The sequence below is a fragment of the Homarus americanus genome, unplaced genomic scaffold (assembly GCF_018991925.1).
Source record: "Homarus americanus isolate GMGI-L3 unplaced genomic scaffold, GMGI_Hamer_2.0 scaffold26591, whole genome shotgun sequence".
NCBI classification, from domain to species: Eukaryota; Metazoa; Arthropoda; class Malacostraca; order Decapoda; family Nephropidae; genus Homarus; species Homarus americanus.
The window spans coordinates 591,524-609,451 of NW_024755595.1; the positions used below are offsets into that span (position 1 = coordinate 591,524).

A 17,928-nucleotide genomic window follows, 5' to 3' on the forward strand; every position below is an offset into this window, starting at 1 on the left:
TAACATTCCCCACTTCAAGTCTCTCGGGTTAATTTTCTATTTGTATGTACAGAAGAATATAAAGCTCTGTCACTTGTAAAGCTTTGGCCCCATCAATCTTTTTCAACATTCTTCCATCTCTATCAAAAGCACCACACTTTTTATATTACTAAGAGTGCCTCACATATTTTATAAAACTTTCTGAATTTCAGTCCATTTAAGAATACTGTATCTTTCAAAGAATTCTGCCTTCTCCTGTATGGGCAGAGTATCTTGTTCCTCGCATACCATACAGGATTTCACACCAATAATGATTACACGCTAACATTCAATAACAAATAGAAGGCAGACAATAATGGTATAAAAATGTGTTTATTCCATTAACATCTGCTTTTCTTGACTCACAAGTAAAAACAACAAACTCCCCAGCAAGAGACACAGTAATAATAAACAACCTGATTTATTACAACAAGCTCTCATCTGGCCAAAACTATTATCCATGAATCAAGGTTTTATTATTATTTATCTTCAAGCTTCTAGTAAGATGTCCTCATGTGAGTCAGATCAACCAATGTCTGTTTTCCATCCCATTCAAAAACATTTTTTCTCAAACTTAGCAGACAGGTTACACCCTTTGTTGGCAAAACAGTAATGCACACAACTTGAGCAAACCTTAAAATTTTATTTTTTTCTATTGCTTAAATTTCTGTAATCACAGAAGGCTGGCACGACACAAGAAATACCTCAAAATTAAATTTTGAATACAGAGTGCTATCTGTCTGCCAATTTGTAAAAAAAAAACATATATATATATATATATATATATATATATATATATATATATATATATATATATATATATATATATATATATATATATATATATATATATATATATATATATATATATATATATATATATATATATATATATATATATATATATATATATATATATATATATATATATATATATATATTTTATATATATATATAATAAAAATAATTTATTTTTAATTACTTAATTATCCTAATTCTTGTCTTTACACTTGCCCCTCCATTTCCTTGAGTGTGAGGTGGCCGTTCCAGCCTATGAGCCAATCTCAGGAGGTAAAAGCTGCCGTTTTCTTGCGCTGCCTTTTGTTGTTCTCCAATAAATAACTCAAGTCTATTGCACCCTTTGTTGGTAGTTGGGTGAGAAGTCTTGTTGCCACTTTATTCACCCGAACACGTTTCTTGGCACGCTGTTGGAAGGAGGTGTGTGTTAATAATTGTCAGGCATAATAAGAGTGTGTATGCAAATCTTCTGTAGCAATTCCTCATAGAAAAGTCTGAATACTAAATATCTTATACCTGTATATACATTTTAAGACCAAATTATATTTATTTATTTTTTTAACTCAAGACACATGGCTGCCTAAAAAGCATGGGATATTGTAAGGGTAAATTAATAATGGCAAATACTAGTGGTCTTGTGTGTACCGCATATCATTACCTTTCAAACAGAAGAGGGTTAGCTTAGTCAGATTCCTAAACAAGGCAAGTCCTGTGCAAATTCTAGCAATTGCTGTACCCTTCTGCCTGAGCCAGAAATAAGTTCAAGACCTTATAACATTGTCAATGTAGTTTGTTTATTGCAGCTAAGCAAAGATAACCCAGTTACCCCATTTAAATTTTACTAAAATATATTCTACATGCTGGCTTGAATGTGCATGAACAAGAGAATTAATTCATAGTTGTCAGTATTCAAAGAAAGTCAATGAAGTAATTGAACTACTGAAAATATTTTCCATCACAGTTGTAGAGTACGAGCAAAACAAGCAAACAGGCTTTTAGTATTCCCAAGCCATAGGTCATGCTGTAATCCTACGGGGGAGGATAGGAGGGCCGTCTTAAAAAATGTAGCAATAATTTTGGAAATAAAGGAAAATTAAATAAGTTCATAGCTTTTTTTTTTTAAAAAGCTAATGATTTTATATACTCTGCAAACTTAGGTTTCTCATGAAAAGTAGTTACAGAAAAATAGTTACAGCCAGATTGATAATTATTGATTTAAGAAAAAAATTTACTCAATGGATCTGATTTTCTGTGGTACACAAAGAAGACTTGTCACAGATTTCTAAATGAAAAGTAAAGACATACCAAAGACCTCATGCGAAGCTAAAGAAAAACCACAGAATATCAGTAATAAGTAAAGTCATGCTCCCAACATCAAGCTGACATTATCTGCTATTCACTGTTCCTATAATGCCTCTTAGCATTGGTGTGAGGAGTTTAACCCAAGAAAATCAGTAATTAGTCATGCTCCCAACATCAAGCTGACATTATCTTCTAATCACTGTTGCTATAATGTCTCAGCTTTGGTGTAAGGAGCTTAACCCAAGAAAAGCCAAGGGTGGTTGGGTGCCAGCTATCACATGCCTTTTGTGCCCTGGCCTCAGCTCTTACAGTAGCCAGTGGGGTGTGATCATCTATCTCATCAGGAGGAGGCGGAGGAACCCCTCGGTCTCGAGATCTGCTGCTCCTGCTGCTACTGCTGCTGCTTCCGTTGTTGGTACCACTACTATTGTTGTTGTTGTTGTTGTTAATATTGGTAACAGTGTCACTATTATTACTGATGGTGTTGGTATTATTAGCAGCACTGGACTTTGTGGTTGCAATGGAGCTTGTGGTGGCTGTTGTGGCTGTAGAAGAGGAGCTGGTGTTGCTGTTACTGCTGGAATAACTACTATTACTGCTCCCACGCTCCTCTGATCCGCCACGACAATCTTTCGATCCTCCACTGCTTCCACTGCGACCTCTGCTGTTTGATATCACCTCATGAGGCTGAAAGAGACAGGGAAAAATTCTGATTGTATTATTGAATAATATCATTGTGGTGAATATGAGAACAGTGATAAATAAACAAGATTTATGAATATATTCTGAGTACAGGCATCTTTCACGTTACAGAAGGGTTATGTTTCTGAAATGTTGTCCATAACTCAGAATGGTATAACTTGAAACCTATTTTAATTGATTCCTATTATAGAGATTTGTTCCATGACAAAATTGTTTGCCCCTGAATCATATTAAACAACTCCTGGGAGTAAATGATTTCAAGGGCTTCCACAAATTTTCAACAGCAGTGCAACATGTTGTTATCATGTGACATAAGATGGATGCAGTAGACTTCTTAGGCCTTGAAGAAGACATAATGGAACTTATTGATTCCCAGGATAATAAGTTGAATGGGGATGATCTCATGAATATGGCTGGTGGTGATACGAACTACAATAAACAGGAGCAAGAGGTGGTTTCTCAGGTTAAAAAATTGTCTATGAAGAAGGTGGCTGACTTTTATCACAGGCTGAGGCTCTTATGCAGGCCACAATAGATAAAAACATCGCATTTTAAGCATGGTTTAGACACTATCCTTGCACCCTACAGGGAGATGTAAGTTCAAAAGCACCGTTTGATAAGGTAGACAACTATGATGCGGTTCTTCAAAACTTGGTCTGCCTTCACCCTTCTCAAGGGCCTTCAACCTCCACACCCAACTGCACTTTCTTTGCTGCAGGAGCTTGCAGCCACTCCAGCATTCTACCTCTATTTATGTCTGGTGGTGACAGTCCCATAGTTGTGCTTTCTCCCCTTGATGTTATCCAGACTACTTCTACTATAAGTGATGTGGAATCTAACCCAGATGACTCGGCACCACCCTCTCCACACAGCATGTAAACCACCACCACCACTGCCGCCATCATCTTGAATTACAATCTGCAGTACTAAAATCATAGCTTAATCTATAGTTATAAGAATGGAAAAATCTCAATTAAACCTTTCTAACATTAGTACTGTACTGGTAACCTAAATAATTTTAAACTTCTTGACAATATTACTAAATTTCATGTCACAACTGTACTCACAGTGTATGTCCGTTGTGGTCTTAGCCTCTCTGGAAAGGTGATGAAGGCATATGGCTTGATACAGATAGGGTACTTCGGTTTGCTTATCTTGGAGAACACTCTGGCACCTTTGTCTACCCGATATTCGCACACATATACATGGTCCTCCTGTGCTCCTATGGGTCGTCCCCTACAGTAGCTGTTAAGATCTAAGACCCAGCAATGATTTATTACCATGTCCAAGGGCAAGATCTCACACAGTGGTGAACGGATGACTTCATTTGGGAAAAACTTTCGCCATGGCTCATGGAAGGTTTCATGTGGACGTAAATAATGGTGACCAAATGCAAACTTGTCTCCCCTGTTGTGAAAGAAAGAACAATTAATATAAGAAATGCAAATACTGTATCTGTATATCCATGTTGAATATTCATAATCTAAATATGAATCATATTAATTTTCAGTCATTTCTTACCCCTTTAAATTATTCTATTACTGTATTTTCTACATACAGTACATAATACAGTGTATGAAACTATTTTTGCATATAGTGAACTGATAATTTTTCCTTTTAATGGTAGTAACCACAGTGTCCAGTATAATAAAATGGAAAATATAAATAAAAGAAAAGAAAAAATCATACTTTTCATCAATCCACAGGTTTTCTATCTTGAATATTAGGAGATCATGGGGTTTGACATCTTTGACGAGGCGGTACGCTGGCTGCCGTCTCTCTCCTGGCTTCTGCTGAGGCCGATCGCGCAGAATATACACGCTGTCACCTGAGACAAATAGGATTATATTTTTATACCTATATATACCGTACATTTAATCACTGAAGAAATTTAGGACAAAAGACCATGCTTTAGTATTAACTTGCATTATCACAATCATCCTTATCACTATCATTACCATCATCTTAATTACTGACATCATTTCATCTCTTGATAGATGCAACCCAAAACTCAAAGCCAGAAGTTTGCTGAGAACAGTCAAGTTTTGGTTAGATCAATGACCAGTAAAAACATAATAAGATGATACAATTAGTGTCACAAGAATAAGCAGCAGCTACCTTGAGCATGTCTAATGCTTTAATGATTCACTGGTAAAGGCACTTGATGTGTGGCTACAGAGTAAGATGACAATGAAAAAGCAATCCTTAAAAAGGTGTCTCGTGAAATACATACAATATATCCCAAACCAATTTCAGCCACATTTTAGAATGAGCTTGGTTGATTTGACCAATAATATCACAACAGTACTGGGGACATTCTCTTCTTTAGAAAAAATGCCTTATTGTGTTTCCTTTCAAGGAGCGTGGTGTGGTTGGTAAGAATAAACTGTTTAACAAAATTTAGTTTAAGAGAACAGGTTAGGATACTGGGAACCCACACCTTTATACCATTAGACTTTATTCGCATAGTTATAAAAATGTCTGAGAATATAACCTGTTAAAAGGCAATTTTTTATTAAAACAATAAAATTTCAAAGCTCACCGACATCCTTTTCAGTTATAAGTACAGTACAGTACTCTACTTGCGACTTACAAATGACAAGGAAGCCAATTTCCATCAGATTTGTATATTTTAATATAAGTTTGTCTTTTTATCATGGGTTTCATTTTCTAAGTTGACTTTAATATTATTATGAATCTTTCCTAAACATCAAAGGTTGTGTTATTTCTCATACCTTGCTTGACCTGTAGGTTGTCTCTCAGCAGGGTGATGAAATACTTGTGGTCTCGGGGAGCATCTGGAGGCTGAGGATTCATGGGAACCTCTGGAGAGATAAGGCGTGGTGAGCACTCTTCACACAGGTAGTGGTCGGGAGAGTCCGTCACACCCATACAGTCACAGTGTTGCCACACCAGACACCTCTCACACTGTATCATAACTCCTTCATCACGGTGTAGATTACATACACACCGAATCACATCTTCATCCTCGAACTCTTCATTGGGACTAGAATTAGCAAATGCAGGAGGGAGTGCATCTTCTCCCAGAACTTCTTCAAGTAAAGGTTTGAACTGTAACTTACATTCACTATATACCCGTCTTAAACCAACAGCCATCTGCCCCACTTCTGTGTTCCGCCCAAAAAATCGAAGGTTGTTAGCAAACAGACGCATTACATCACGATCAAATGACTCGGCAGTAATGTAATGGCCTGTAAGAATGTTTTTCTCTACTAAAGCCAAATCAATAGGTTCCCCAACTCGTATGAAATATGTGGGATACTTTTTTTTGGATGGCAACGTCATGAATGGAGTGGCCAAGGGTTTGTCATTGCCATCTCTAGATGCAACAAGTTTATCAAAAATATCTTTAAAGATTTGTGCTAGTTTAGCTAATCGGGTCATTTCGGGGTCATCTTCGGCTTGAGCAAGACGTCGTGTTTTCACAGATCGAGCAGTATTAAGAGCAGTAAAGTGGGTAAGAAACTTTTCAACTCTGGTGCTGGGTTCATCCGGGTCATCCAAGACTTCTTCATGTTTTTTCTCAGCACAACGACTTAAACGATCTCTGGACTTCTTGACCTTTTCTAAATTGCGAATAAGGAAACATCTGTGAGTCAAGATAAAAAGTTGTTGCTGGTGAGAGAGTGGCTTGATTGGAGTGAAATGTGGACGGGGAATGTAGTTGTTATCTGCTTCAGTTGTTGTTCCACGCTTACGTTTCTTTCCCATATCTTTCTTGGGAGCTTTCTTCTTATCATCAATAAAACCATTTACCCTTTGTGATTTGGCACCAATAACGCCACGACAATTTTCTGATCCACACTTACATTCTTGTCCCTCAGCAGGGTTGAAGAGAGAGAAATTGTAGTCATAAGTCAACTCAATTCCCTCATCAATATCCTTTAAGGCAAACAGAGCCATTCTATACTGGCCATTGACATACCACTTTTGCATTTCACAGTTAGGATCACAAGAATGATTGACGAATCGGCAATCTCCTCCCATCCGATGTCCATCAATGACCATTCCACGATCGAGATTCAAACAATAGTGGTGAGTGTCATTGGCATACCTAGTCTGCATCCTCACCTTAAACTCTTTCTCACTAACCACTTCACCAACATATTCCATAATAAATGTTCCAGCTTTGATCTCCTGAGTTGCCTTGATGCCCCAGCCTTTGTTTGGAGTCATGAAACGCTGGAGACATGTTTTGTACTCATGCCTTTGGATAGGCTGATTACCACATGAGTCTGCAATAGGACAAGTCTGCGAGAAACACTCAATAAGCATCATCTTGTTAATACAATCGTCACCACAGCCACGTTCGCCAGGTTTGGTGGGGCGCCTGCAGTTGCATGCTTGTAATTCATAATCATGATTTGGCTTGACATCATAGTACACATCTGAAACAGATCCATTTAATAGTAAAGTAATATACAGTATATGCAACTAAAGAACCAAATATCAAATTAAAAAAATAAATATTGATGATGTTTCAGGATATAGCAAAGATCTTTACTGACCAGCTTAAACAATTTCATTATAAATTCTTTACCAAATATTAACTATGATAATTATACCATTACTTAATGCCCAATTCATCGTACACTTACTGGATTTGATCTTTTTGTAATTCCACGATGGCACAATATCTCTTCCAGGAAGCATGTTGTGTTCATGGAGCCACCAAAGGTCGTATGGTAGCACAAAGTCAATGTGTCTCTCTCTCAGCCATTTACGGCAGTAGCATGGTGGAGGAAGAAGGCCATGCACATGCTCCTCTGGATCATAAGTTAGCTTATTCTTTGGCAAGGACACTTCACCATTTCTTCTTCGGGGCCTGCAAGGTGAAAAGAAATAATGATGCAATGGAAAACTAAATTATCATCAAACTATGTAGAGTATGATTAGGTTATTCAAACTGCACAATGATTGAACACCTAAGTATTTATGGCCCACACTCAGTTAATTCATAGGTGAGCCTCCATCCATTCACTGTTTTCTTTTCATAAAATTATTCACCATTAAAAGTGATGTTCTGCCCTTCCCCGCCACCCACCTCCCCGCCATGCGCCTCTCCACCATCCGCCTCTCTACCAACCACCACTGCAGCACCCGCTTGCACCAGTAATCCTGATGACCTCCCTATGCTTCAGTAACCAGATTTCATTCTCCTGTACAGTACACTTCAACAAGCTCCAAACTTCACATATGAAGAAGAGTAGTATTGGTGACTTAGGCTTCTCATAAACTGGACAGGTATACAGTAGTGCACTGAGGTAGTTACTATTCGCAGTCTTGCCAACTTGCTCCATTCCTTGGAACCTAACTGCCATGAATAGCAAGGGTTTAATATTATAATAAATGCAATCCTAAAATAATTATATAACTTTACAGAATAATCTACACTTACTCATCCTCCTTGTAGTAAGATGAAAAGAGGCCCGCAACAAGGTATTTCTTCCGCCAACGAGGAACTCTCCTGTTACCAGGTACAGTTCGGTTACTTTCATCTCCAGATGGTGGCTCACTGCTGGGCATACTCTCAGAGGACAAGATGACAGCATCACTATCCTCCACCTGAAAAGTTTTAAATTATATTAATTGTAATTGACAGAAGAGAGCTACCCGGTAGTACTTTAAAGATTACTGTATAATAACAAAATTAAAAGGTAAGGGGTGCTTTGAGCTAGATCAAGTTAGGTTACATGATAAGTAGTTCACTTGTACTAACATTAAACAATAACAGCACAAAATGAAGATAGTTCTACATTAAGGTTGGATGGACGCCGAGACAGTATCACTATGTGTAGTTAAGATATCAATAATAATATACTGTACGACAGTACAGTATATGTTTTCATTGAGGTATATGATTGTTGTGCTATATGGTATGTTGTGTGTGAAAATGTGATGATTAAAAAAATTTTACTTGTAAATATATACCATAAGATACTTTCCAGAAGCAATCATTAATGTTATTATTGAAAAGATGATGAACATAATGGTCCTTATGAAGAGATATTACTGATATTATAGTTTATAGTTCTTCTGGTAATTGAAATAAGCACTTATACTGTAAACTGATGAGGATTGTTAGTACAGTATTTGTTTTTAATTAATGAACTCATGTTTGAATTGTTGTACTATGATATAATTCACTCAGAGGAATCCCTGAAGGTAAATGGGAGTTAATAATTATAAAAAACTTACTTCCTCTTCTCCTTTTCTTTGCCTCTTTCCATCGGACTGAATCATCTTGAGACTCTCCTCGCTTAGGTCGCGTTTCCTCCGTGTTCTGCATCCAATGCCTGTGGCAACTCTTTCCAGCATCTTCTCAAGTTGTTGTTCATCCTGTTCTGGATCTGGCTTTTTCTCACCTTGAGCAAAGTCTGTTAACTTTGTTGATCTTCTTTCCCTTAATGATTCTCGAAGCTGTTTGGGAACTTTCTCTGGTGACTGAGATGGTGATACAGAAGGTGCTCTCGATTGTGGTTTGGTTTCAGCACTGGTCTTCTTTGGGCGTCCCCGTGGTCTGGGGGCTGGTACTGGGACGGGACTTTTAGATGAGGGGTTTTCCAACTTATCTCTACTTGACCTTGTTACTGTGGGTTCAAATTCTGGAAGAATGGCAGGAATATCTGGGGCTTCTTTATCATCATCATCTATTGTTTTATCTGGTTCTGGATCACTGGGTTGTTTCTCATTACAAAAGCTTTCTACAGGAAGACTACTGGAGTTTTCCCCTGAAACACTACTGGAGCCTTCCACAGGCATGCTGCTAGAGCTCTCCATGGGTTGACTGCTAGGACATTCTTCTGGACTACTGATTTTACTTGTTGGTTCAATATTAAGGCAATTCCCTTCTTTTTCAATTCCTTTTTGTTCTGGGAAATCTTTGGCCTTCCGTTTCTTTTTCCTAATTGTAGGAAAACCTGTTCGATTTGTTTTCCTTCGTTTTATTTTTTTCTTCTTCTTTGATGGAGGAGGGTCATTGTCTTCTGTGACTTCTGCCGGAGGAAGTTTATCTGTTACTTTTGGAATCGGTGATCTTAACTCCCTTTTCTTTTTACGTCGTTTTTGTGGCAGTTTGATTGGTACTTCTTTGGGACCTTCTTTATCGGACATGAAACCACTCTGGTCACTCTCATACAATGGCTCATGTTCACTGGGTATATCACTGTCTGAGTGTGTCCCAGAACTTTCTTTTTGGGGTTGAGATTCAAACACAGTCTCAGGGACACTAGACGGTTGTGCAGGGGATTCATCTGATTCCTGAGATTTATTTACTCCTACAATACTATTTGGTTTGCCTTCTTCTGCAAGAGACACCTTAGAACTGTTGTCACTGGTGTCTTCCACCTTAGGTAGAGGCGTGCTTCCAACATCTTTGAAGACCGGATCTTTGGTAACTTTTGGAGACTTTGTTACTGGAGTTTTGACAGACACTTCCCTTTCTTTAGTCTTTGGCACTTCCTTTTCAGTCTTTCCTTTAACTAATCCTGCTGTGGCTCTTGTTGCTGCAGCAGGAGTGTTAGCTAAATCTACTTCCAATCTGTGCCTCTTCTTGGGTGTTGTGGTTGTGGTACGAGTTGAAGTGGGGACCTCACTGTTGGCTCGTGTGACAGGTTCAGTTTTTTCTACTACTTTGTTCACAACTGGTTCACTGACACAAACTCTGGTAACTTTGTTGTTCTCCTCAGAATCATCAGTAGATTTAACATTTGCGATCTCAGGTACTTGGACAGTTTCTTCAGCTCTGGTAGTTTTGGCTACTTGTTCTTCTAGTTTTCTTGTTACTGATTCTATTATCATAGTTTCTTCTGTTTTCTTGTTAATGTCATCAGTACTCTGTTTAATTACTTTGCTTTCAGTTCTCACAGGCTTTGGCGTTTCATTGAGTACACTAGGCTTTGGAACTGTTGCCTTCTCTGACCGAGGATCAATTTTGTTCAATTTATCTTTCTCCTCCTTTTCAATTTTGGAATCTTTGTCAGCACAACTTGCCTTTTCATTTGCTTTAGCTACACTAACTTCACTCTTTACGTTGTCAACTTTGGGGGGTTCTGGTGTAGCAGGCACTGCCGTTGAAATGTGGCGGTGTCGCTTTTTCAGAGGAAGCCTTTGCTCATTTGCTTCTGTCCGCTCTCGACCCTGAAGAGAGAGAAAAGGTATATCAGTTTCACAATCACAGAAAGATTTACAAAATTAACAGCTTTTGCAGTGTTCAAACTGTGTTCACTCATTACTTCACCTATTCCCCCAGACCTACACTTACTTTACTCAGACAATCTTTTCAACTGTATCAGCCAACTTTCTGAATACAACTCCGAATTGAATGATTTGATTGAGACTTTGTCATGCCCACATAGATGCAAAATATAGCCAAATCTCTGTCAGTCACTATGTACAGTATGTGTCTACTGCATTAACTCTCACTTCAACTCTCTCTAGTACCTTTTCACAAATGCACACCAAGAACTTTCATTATTCATTAACATGCTTAATTAGCTTTCTTGTCTGTTATCAAAATGCTTCATTCATATAATTTACTCCATTCTCAGTGAAGTGGAGCTGTATCAACCTTAATGTAAAAAAAAAATAAAAAAATAATTACACTTGTCATAATTTATATCTAATATCCTGAACCTTTACTGGTAAAACAAAAGCAACTGCAAATTAGTTATAAACTACACTAGCTGTGGATAGCCATGCAAGCTGGGTGCCACGTCAAAACATGTATCAGTGAGTTAGGGCAAGATTATATATACTGTATTCACAGAGTCGGCAAATACAATACAATAAAGAGAAATGCACAGAATTCTCCTGAGCAAAGAACTAACCTGCTTTGGCACCTCTTGTAATTTCTTCTTCCTCTTGCCTGAGGCTTTCTCCTTGCCACTCTCCCCTTCTGTTCCTGACTCCCTGTCACTTGTCCTGGTTTTTTCACTGCCACGTCTTTTCTTTGCTGCAAGTGATACTTTTCTTAAACGAAATATTGAGGGTAAAAGTACCTCACCAGGTTTTGTTTGCTGAAGGATTGGTATTTTAGATATGGAGCACTGTTGAATACCTCTGGTGAGATCTTCCAAGTCTGCGAGAAAGACTGGGTCCACAATATTTTTATGTTTGCTCTTGAAGTGTTTGGGCTTCTTCTTCTTCTTTTTGTGTATCTGTTTGAATGACAATGTAGTTGCACAGAATGTTGGCTTTCCGCTTTCACTTTTAATTTTGGCTTTCAGATCTTGACTCCCATATACCTTTTCAAATATTGCTGGTAATTCTTTTTTCCTTCCTCTCTTCTTCTTCCCTTCCAGAGGGATACCTTCACTGTTGAACTTTGGCTTGAGGATTTTTTTCTGATGCTTTCTTTCTGCGTCTTGTAGGCTTCCGACAGGTAGGTCATGAAATGCATAAGGATCACTGAAGGGTTCCATGGAACCTTCAATATCCTCAACTCGGACAGATAATTTATCCGATTTTTCACTATTACGAACCTTTTCATTGATAATTTTGTGCATTATTCTTTCACTGAAACATTTTTTACTAGCTGCAGTGGCAGGTAAACTACTTGAGGAGTTTACTTCTTCTCTTTTGGGGTATTTCCTTGGTCGACCCACTGGCCGCTTTCCCCTTAATAATTCGTCTCTCGTTTTCCTATGATTAAATTTCATGGAATTGGATGGCTCAAAACTGGCTACTTGGATTTTGGGCTTGGCACTAGAAAGATTGGCACTGTGTTCAGCACAAGGCTCTGCTGTGTGCTCACTTTGTACTTTGTTTATCTGTGGTTCCTGGAGGGGTACACTGGGTTCTAACACTGGAGGGATCTTTTTGGGCCTGCCAGGTCCACGTTTCAGAGGAGGGATGGGCTCTGGAGGTGGAGGAAGGTCCTCTGTGTCTATATCAGGGTTCCACTTGTCCTCACTACACACATTCAACACATGGGCCACGGGTGCACTAGATCCAAGTTCACTTCTATAACACTTGAAACTGTCCGAGTCTCTCGGAAGGCTCTGAGCATTTTCCTTGAAATCTACTGTGAGTGGTCCCTCCACATTCTTTGGTCTTTTGTTTTTAGATCCTTTGGGTCTTCCTCTTGGTCGCTTAGGCCTCTCTAGCTGCTTCTTTGGTCGCCCTGGTCCTCTCTTTTTTAATGTGCCTTGTTCCTCAAGACTAGTTCTTTTAGCATTATCAGCCTGCAGTATAGGGGGTGGATCTACTTGACACTTCAGGGCTGGCATTTGTGGGGAGTTTGGGGAATCATAATCATAATGAGGTGAACTTAACAAATGTGGGGGAGTAACAGCTGGTAATAAGGTGGGTGGTGGAGGTGAATCTTGAGAAACTAATGTGGGGGAATATGGCCGATTATGGCTTCCTGAGCCATCAACAGACTTCCCAGCACTATACAGTGGAGAATGATGGTGTGGTGGAGAACCAATATGGTGCAAAGGAGAGCCACTCACTGACTGTATACCACTGTCTGGGGAAACATTTGACACATTACAGTCTAAAGGAACATAACTTTCTAGTTCTGGCATGGGAGGGGGATCTGGATCTTCTTCTTGATGAGTATCCTTTCCTGTGATGAGTGACCGAGGTGGCCGTCCTCTTCTTCTCTTGTCTCCGAGTACTACTTCATCCCGGTTCCTCGAGCCCGTCTCTGCCCTCGGACTTCTTGCCGTCCGTTGCTGCTGCCCCAACCTACTCTGACCCTGCTGATGCTGGGAGTGCTGGTGATGCCGACTCCGATTTCTACCATCAACATCATCCAAATCATCCATCAGCACTGTGTTGAACTTGAGGGCAGCTTCATCTCCCACAATAGCCATGGAGTTGATAGCTTCACGCACAATAACGTCCGGTAAGTCATCGTCGTCGTCATCACCGGCCACATCTGAACCATGTTCGTCCCCTTCGGTGTCAGAGCCCGTCCGAGACACTACAACGTCATCGGTGAACCCATCAAGGGACACAGATGACCCATCCTGGTGGCCAATACCACTGCTTACATCTGGTAACAGTGCAGCCAAATCTTCCTGGTCCAGCACCTGTAAGAAGGAAATATATCAATATAATGATACAAAAATACATTAAAATAATTACCCAATGAATATTAAGTAGTGAATCTCACAATACAAATAATATTAACAATATGCTTGGTGCCAATGTCACTAAAAAGACTTGGTCAACCTTTACCCTCTACCAAAGCAAACTGTACATCTGATGAAACAGAAGCGAGTAAAAGATTACAGGTATCCACAAGTTATACAGCCTATTTGTGGGCCCTGGGAGGACAACCTGAGCATGTGTACAATGAACAACAATGTACAATATTGAACTACAGGAGTTATATTAAATAATTCATTCAATGTTCTTCATTCAGATTAGTTAAGAGAAAATATGATATTGGGTATCATGGTATTTTTTAAGATTCTAAGAAAGCATTTAAGACTACTATGTCATATCCTTATTACTACTTCTGTACCTCAGCAATAATATCATATAGCCTATTGAGTATTTTTTTTAGTAATTTAAATTCCATTATGAGCTGGATTAGTTTGTACTGTATTGTATAAATAAACGACTTGGAAAGAAAATGATAAATTGGTTATAATTGTTTTATAAATGGAGGTGTGTGTGTGTGTGTGTGTGTGTGTGTGTGTGTGTGTGTGTGTGTGTGTGTGTGTGTGTGTGTGTGTGTGTGTGTGTGTGTGTGTGTGTCAGTTTTCACCTGCAAGCCATCATGGTCGCCGGAGATCTGTGAGAGGTGGTGGGCGAGGCGGGAGATCTGCTCCTCATCGTGGTCTATGTGTGGATGTGCAGCAGCAGGGGCTGACGCTGCCACCCCTACACACCCCACCACGCCGCCCACACCGCCCGTCCGGTACACAGACGCTGCCGGTACTCTCATGTCGGCCTTCACACCGCCACCCTGCAAAAAGATACATTATAAAAGTATTGTAAATTCAAATATATTAACAAGAGTAAAGCTTAAACACAAAGTACAGGTAAACAAACTTCCACATAGTGATGATATCACAGGCCTTAACCCAGATAAGCTATATGGGTGCCTAAAATTTACTGACCACATTTCTCTCATTAATGAAGAGCATTTAATTTTTCAAGAATACCTACACTCAAGTTTCATGTGTTCAGCATACAGTTAAATCTTGGCACTCCTTACACTGTAATTAAGGAAACACAGGTTTTTAAAGAGAGAGAAGCCCCTCTCAATTTCTACATTCTTAACACAAAGTATCTTCTCAGTTTCTCAAAGAAGCCCATATGAACTGCAAATGGAAATTCAAAATAATGTTATTCTTTAAGGGAAAAATGCAATTCCCAAGGCCGCTACGTATGGTTCCGTATACCTCACCAGCATGCTTCTCACCTCTCTCCCCACCTACACCTACCCTCCCTACCTCAGAAGCGACCAGTAGCTGCCCCAGTGGAGAGGAAATGCTGGGAGGGTTGATCAAATTGCCACTCCCCTCTCCCTCCCAGAGTTCAGGGGCACCCGCGTTTTTACAGTAAAGGTCTGAATCTGGTGTTCTCAGAAGCCATCAAGCAGGGGGCACCAGTACCTCTACCGCCACCATCACCCAGCCTGACACTGAACAACACCACACCTCTTCCCAGGCGCCACTCACTAACTGTCCATAATTATAAAATAGTATTCTTTTGTTAGTTCAACTTGACTTAATCATTCCTTTAACCTGTACATCTGTTTGTCTTAAGTGTACAAGCAGAAGTAGGATCTTTACAAGTAACCCTGAAGTCAGACTGTGGACCAAGCCCCACATCAGCACTAGCGCATCAAGGTCATTTCTTCAGTCAGGTCTCGACTTGTTGAACCTCTTGTGGTATTGACTAGATCTGGTTCACATACAGACGAACACACACACACTACGAGAGAAGCAACCATCCTGAGATTTATATACACAAACATCACCCACCTACTCACATCTGAGACACCCAGTCACTCACTCACTCAAACACGTGCGCACTTCTCACTGCCAATTTGGGTACGTTGTGACAAGTGACGCAGATATACAAGACAGGTCATTGTATTGTTGAAGATATACTACATTTGTTGGTGAGCGCTCCAACCATCCCCACGAAGTATTATTCAATACTTCTTAAAATGTTGGTAAGAAAAGTGTATAAAAAACAGGAGGAAGACATTGTCAATGGCCATGTTAGGTGAGGTAGGTGCTGGTGTGATGTCGACTGTGGAGGGGTACAGTCAACCTAACCTAACCTAACCCAACAATAAACTAACCTATAACCTAGACTCGCCAGGTAGCATCAGGGCTATCAATCATTAGGGTGAAAATCTACCGAGCAAATCTTTCAAGTGAGCAACAAATTCTAATACCTATTTTAACCATAGGAGAGCTGACGGAGGTGATGAAGGAGTGAACGTTGCAGGTGTACCGAAATCGACAGTTTTGCGGAAAAATGGAAAACAATAGAAAATGAGAAAGAACAAATTCATAGGAGGAGAAAGGAAATGAATGGAGAATAGGGAGAAAATTGCAGAGAAAGACCGAGAAGCAAAAGATTAGGAAACTAAAATGGTGATAAAGGAAACTATTAATAAATAAATAAATACAAGACTAGGAACGAGCAGAAGACGAGTAAGAGAGAGACAGAGAGAAGAAAAACTGGAGGTAACACTAGCATGAAGAAGAGGATAATACCGGCAACATATGATAACTGGTGCAGTACTTGTGATAACAGAGGTAGAAATAACACACGAGGGGCGAGCGTGACGCTGCCAGGATGACTTACAACACATTTACTTTATTTATTATCACACACACATGGTCACGAGGGTGTGGGGTGGGTGATGACTCATGCTGGGGTGAACTATACAAGTACTCATCACACCTGTCTCCTAAGTCGAATCACCTCAATATTCACCCCCCCCCCTTACCACACCACATTTCATCTGAATTAACCACTTTTTGGGGGGGGGGGGATTATGTTAGGTTAAGTTTGTTTAGATTAGCATGGATGGTTTAGTCTTTAATGGAAATAAGATGGGGGCGGGGAGGAGGGGAGCTTCAGTTGATGCACCAAGTCAGCAAACCTGCCACACCATGTTTGGCGGACGTTTACCTTGGTTCATGACTAAACTTTTCCCGGGAACACTTCAGATCAATTTGGCTGTTACGGTTTGCCTATGTACTACAGCGCGGTTGATCGTTGAGGTTCTGAAGTAAAAACGTCCACCTACTCGCCCGCGTGTTCACCTAGACGTGTCTGTAACGAGGAGCGGACGGGAGATTTACGAGCCAGGGAGGGAGGGAGGGAGGGAGGGAAGGAAGGTGGTGGTGGTGTTGCCCCGCCACGCATTTATATGACTAGGTAACAATGGTATGTGTGGCAGCCACCCCAACGTCGCCACCCTGGCCCCTGATTACCTTCACACACGACACATACACCCACCGACCCAGCCTTACAACGACACCCCCCCCCCACGGCCCATTCTCACCGCCTTATACATGTCACCTTCACCTCCCCATCGGCCCATCCTCACCACCTTTTTATATGCCACCTGCACCTCCCCGTCACCCGACATCTTAATATACCAAGCAACAGGTTCGTCAGTAAAACCCTTTCATTATCTTCCAGTAAGGTACCTCACCCCTCCAGCAGCACCTCACCCTCCAGCTCAGCTACTCACCCCTCCAGCATCAGCTACCTCACCCCTCCAGCACATCAGCTACCTCACCCCCCCCCCCACCACTTCAAGCCGCCATCCCAACTCTCTGGACTATTGACAACATTGGTCAGGTTTGTTGACAACGTTTAAGCAACACAGCCCATTGAAAATTATTGAAAGCTTTCCCTTCAAGAGGTTGCACAATCCTGAACATTTAGGTAAGTTGCCTGTGTGTTACTTCACGAACCTGCCTGCCTGCACTTGGACCTAAATCTGCAGCTGTACCTCTCACTGTACCTGTATTTTTTTTATTGTACTCCCTTGTACCTTCACGTTCTCTCCCTGTTTATATCTGTATGCGTCTAAGCACCTGTACCTGTTCTGTACGTGCTTCAATACTCTGGGTGTGTACTGTAAATGTATAG

At 40.2% G+C, this 17,928-nt stretch overlaps 1 protein-coding gene across 4 annotated transcripts in view; it reads right to left on the minus strand.

Moving 5' to 3' along the window:
• Positions 1–976: 976 nt before the first annotated feature.
• Positions 977–17,928, minus strand: part of LOC121856616 — a 117,925-nt gene continuing 100,973 nt past the window's right edge. For 3 of the 4 annotated variants that reach the window (XM_042352267.1, XM_042352269.1, XM_042352266.1), the window contains 10 exons: positions 14,564–14,764; positions 11,670–13,880; positions 9,040–10,980; positions 8,240–8,406; positions 7,440–7,666; positions 5,556–7,229; positions 4,510–4,648; positions 3,888–4,227; positions 2,401–2,805; positions 977–1,223 (listed from right to left, as the gene is read on the minus strand). In XM_042352267.1, the coding sequence (XP_042208201.1) occupies positions 1,083–1,223; positions 2,401–2,805; positions 3,888–4,227; positions 4,510–4,648; positions 5,556–7,229; positions 7,440–7,666; positions 8,240–8,406; positions 9,040–10,980; positions 11,670–13,880; positions 14,564–14,764 (7,446 nt within the window). In that variant the 3' untranslated portion in view covers positions 977–1,082. The remainder of the gene's footprint in view (positions 1,224–2,400; positions 2,806–3,887; positions 4,228–4,509; positions 4,649–5,555; positions 7,230–7,439; positions 7,667–8,239; positions 8,407–9,039; positions 10,981–11,669; positions 13,881–14,563; positions 14,765–17,928) is intronic. The other variant, XM_042352268.1, reaches the window with a different exon arrangement.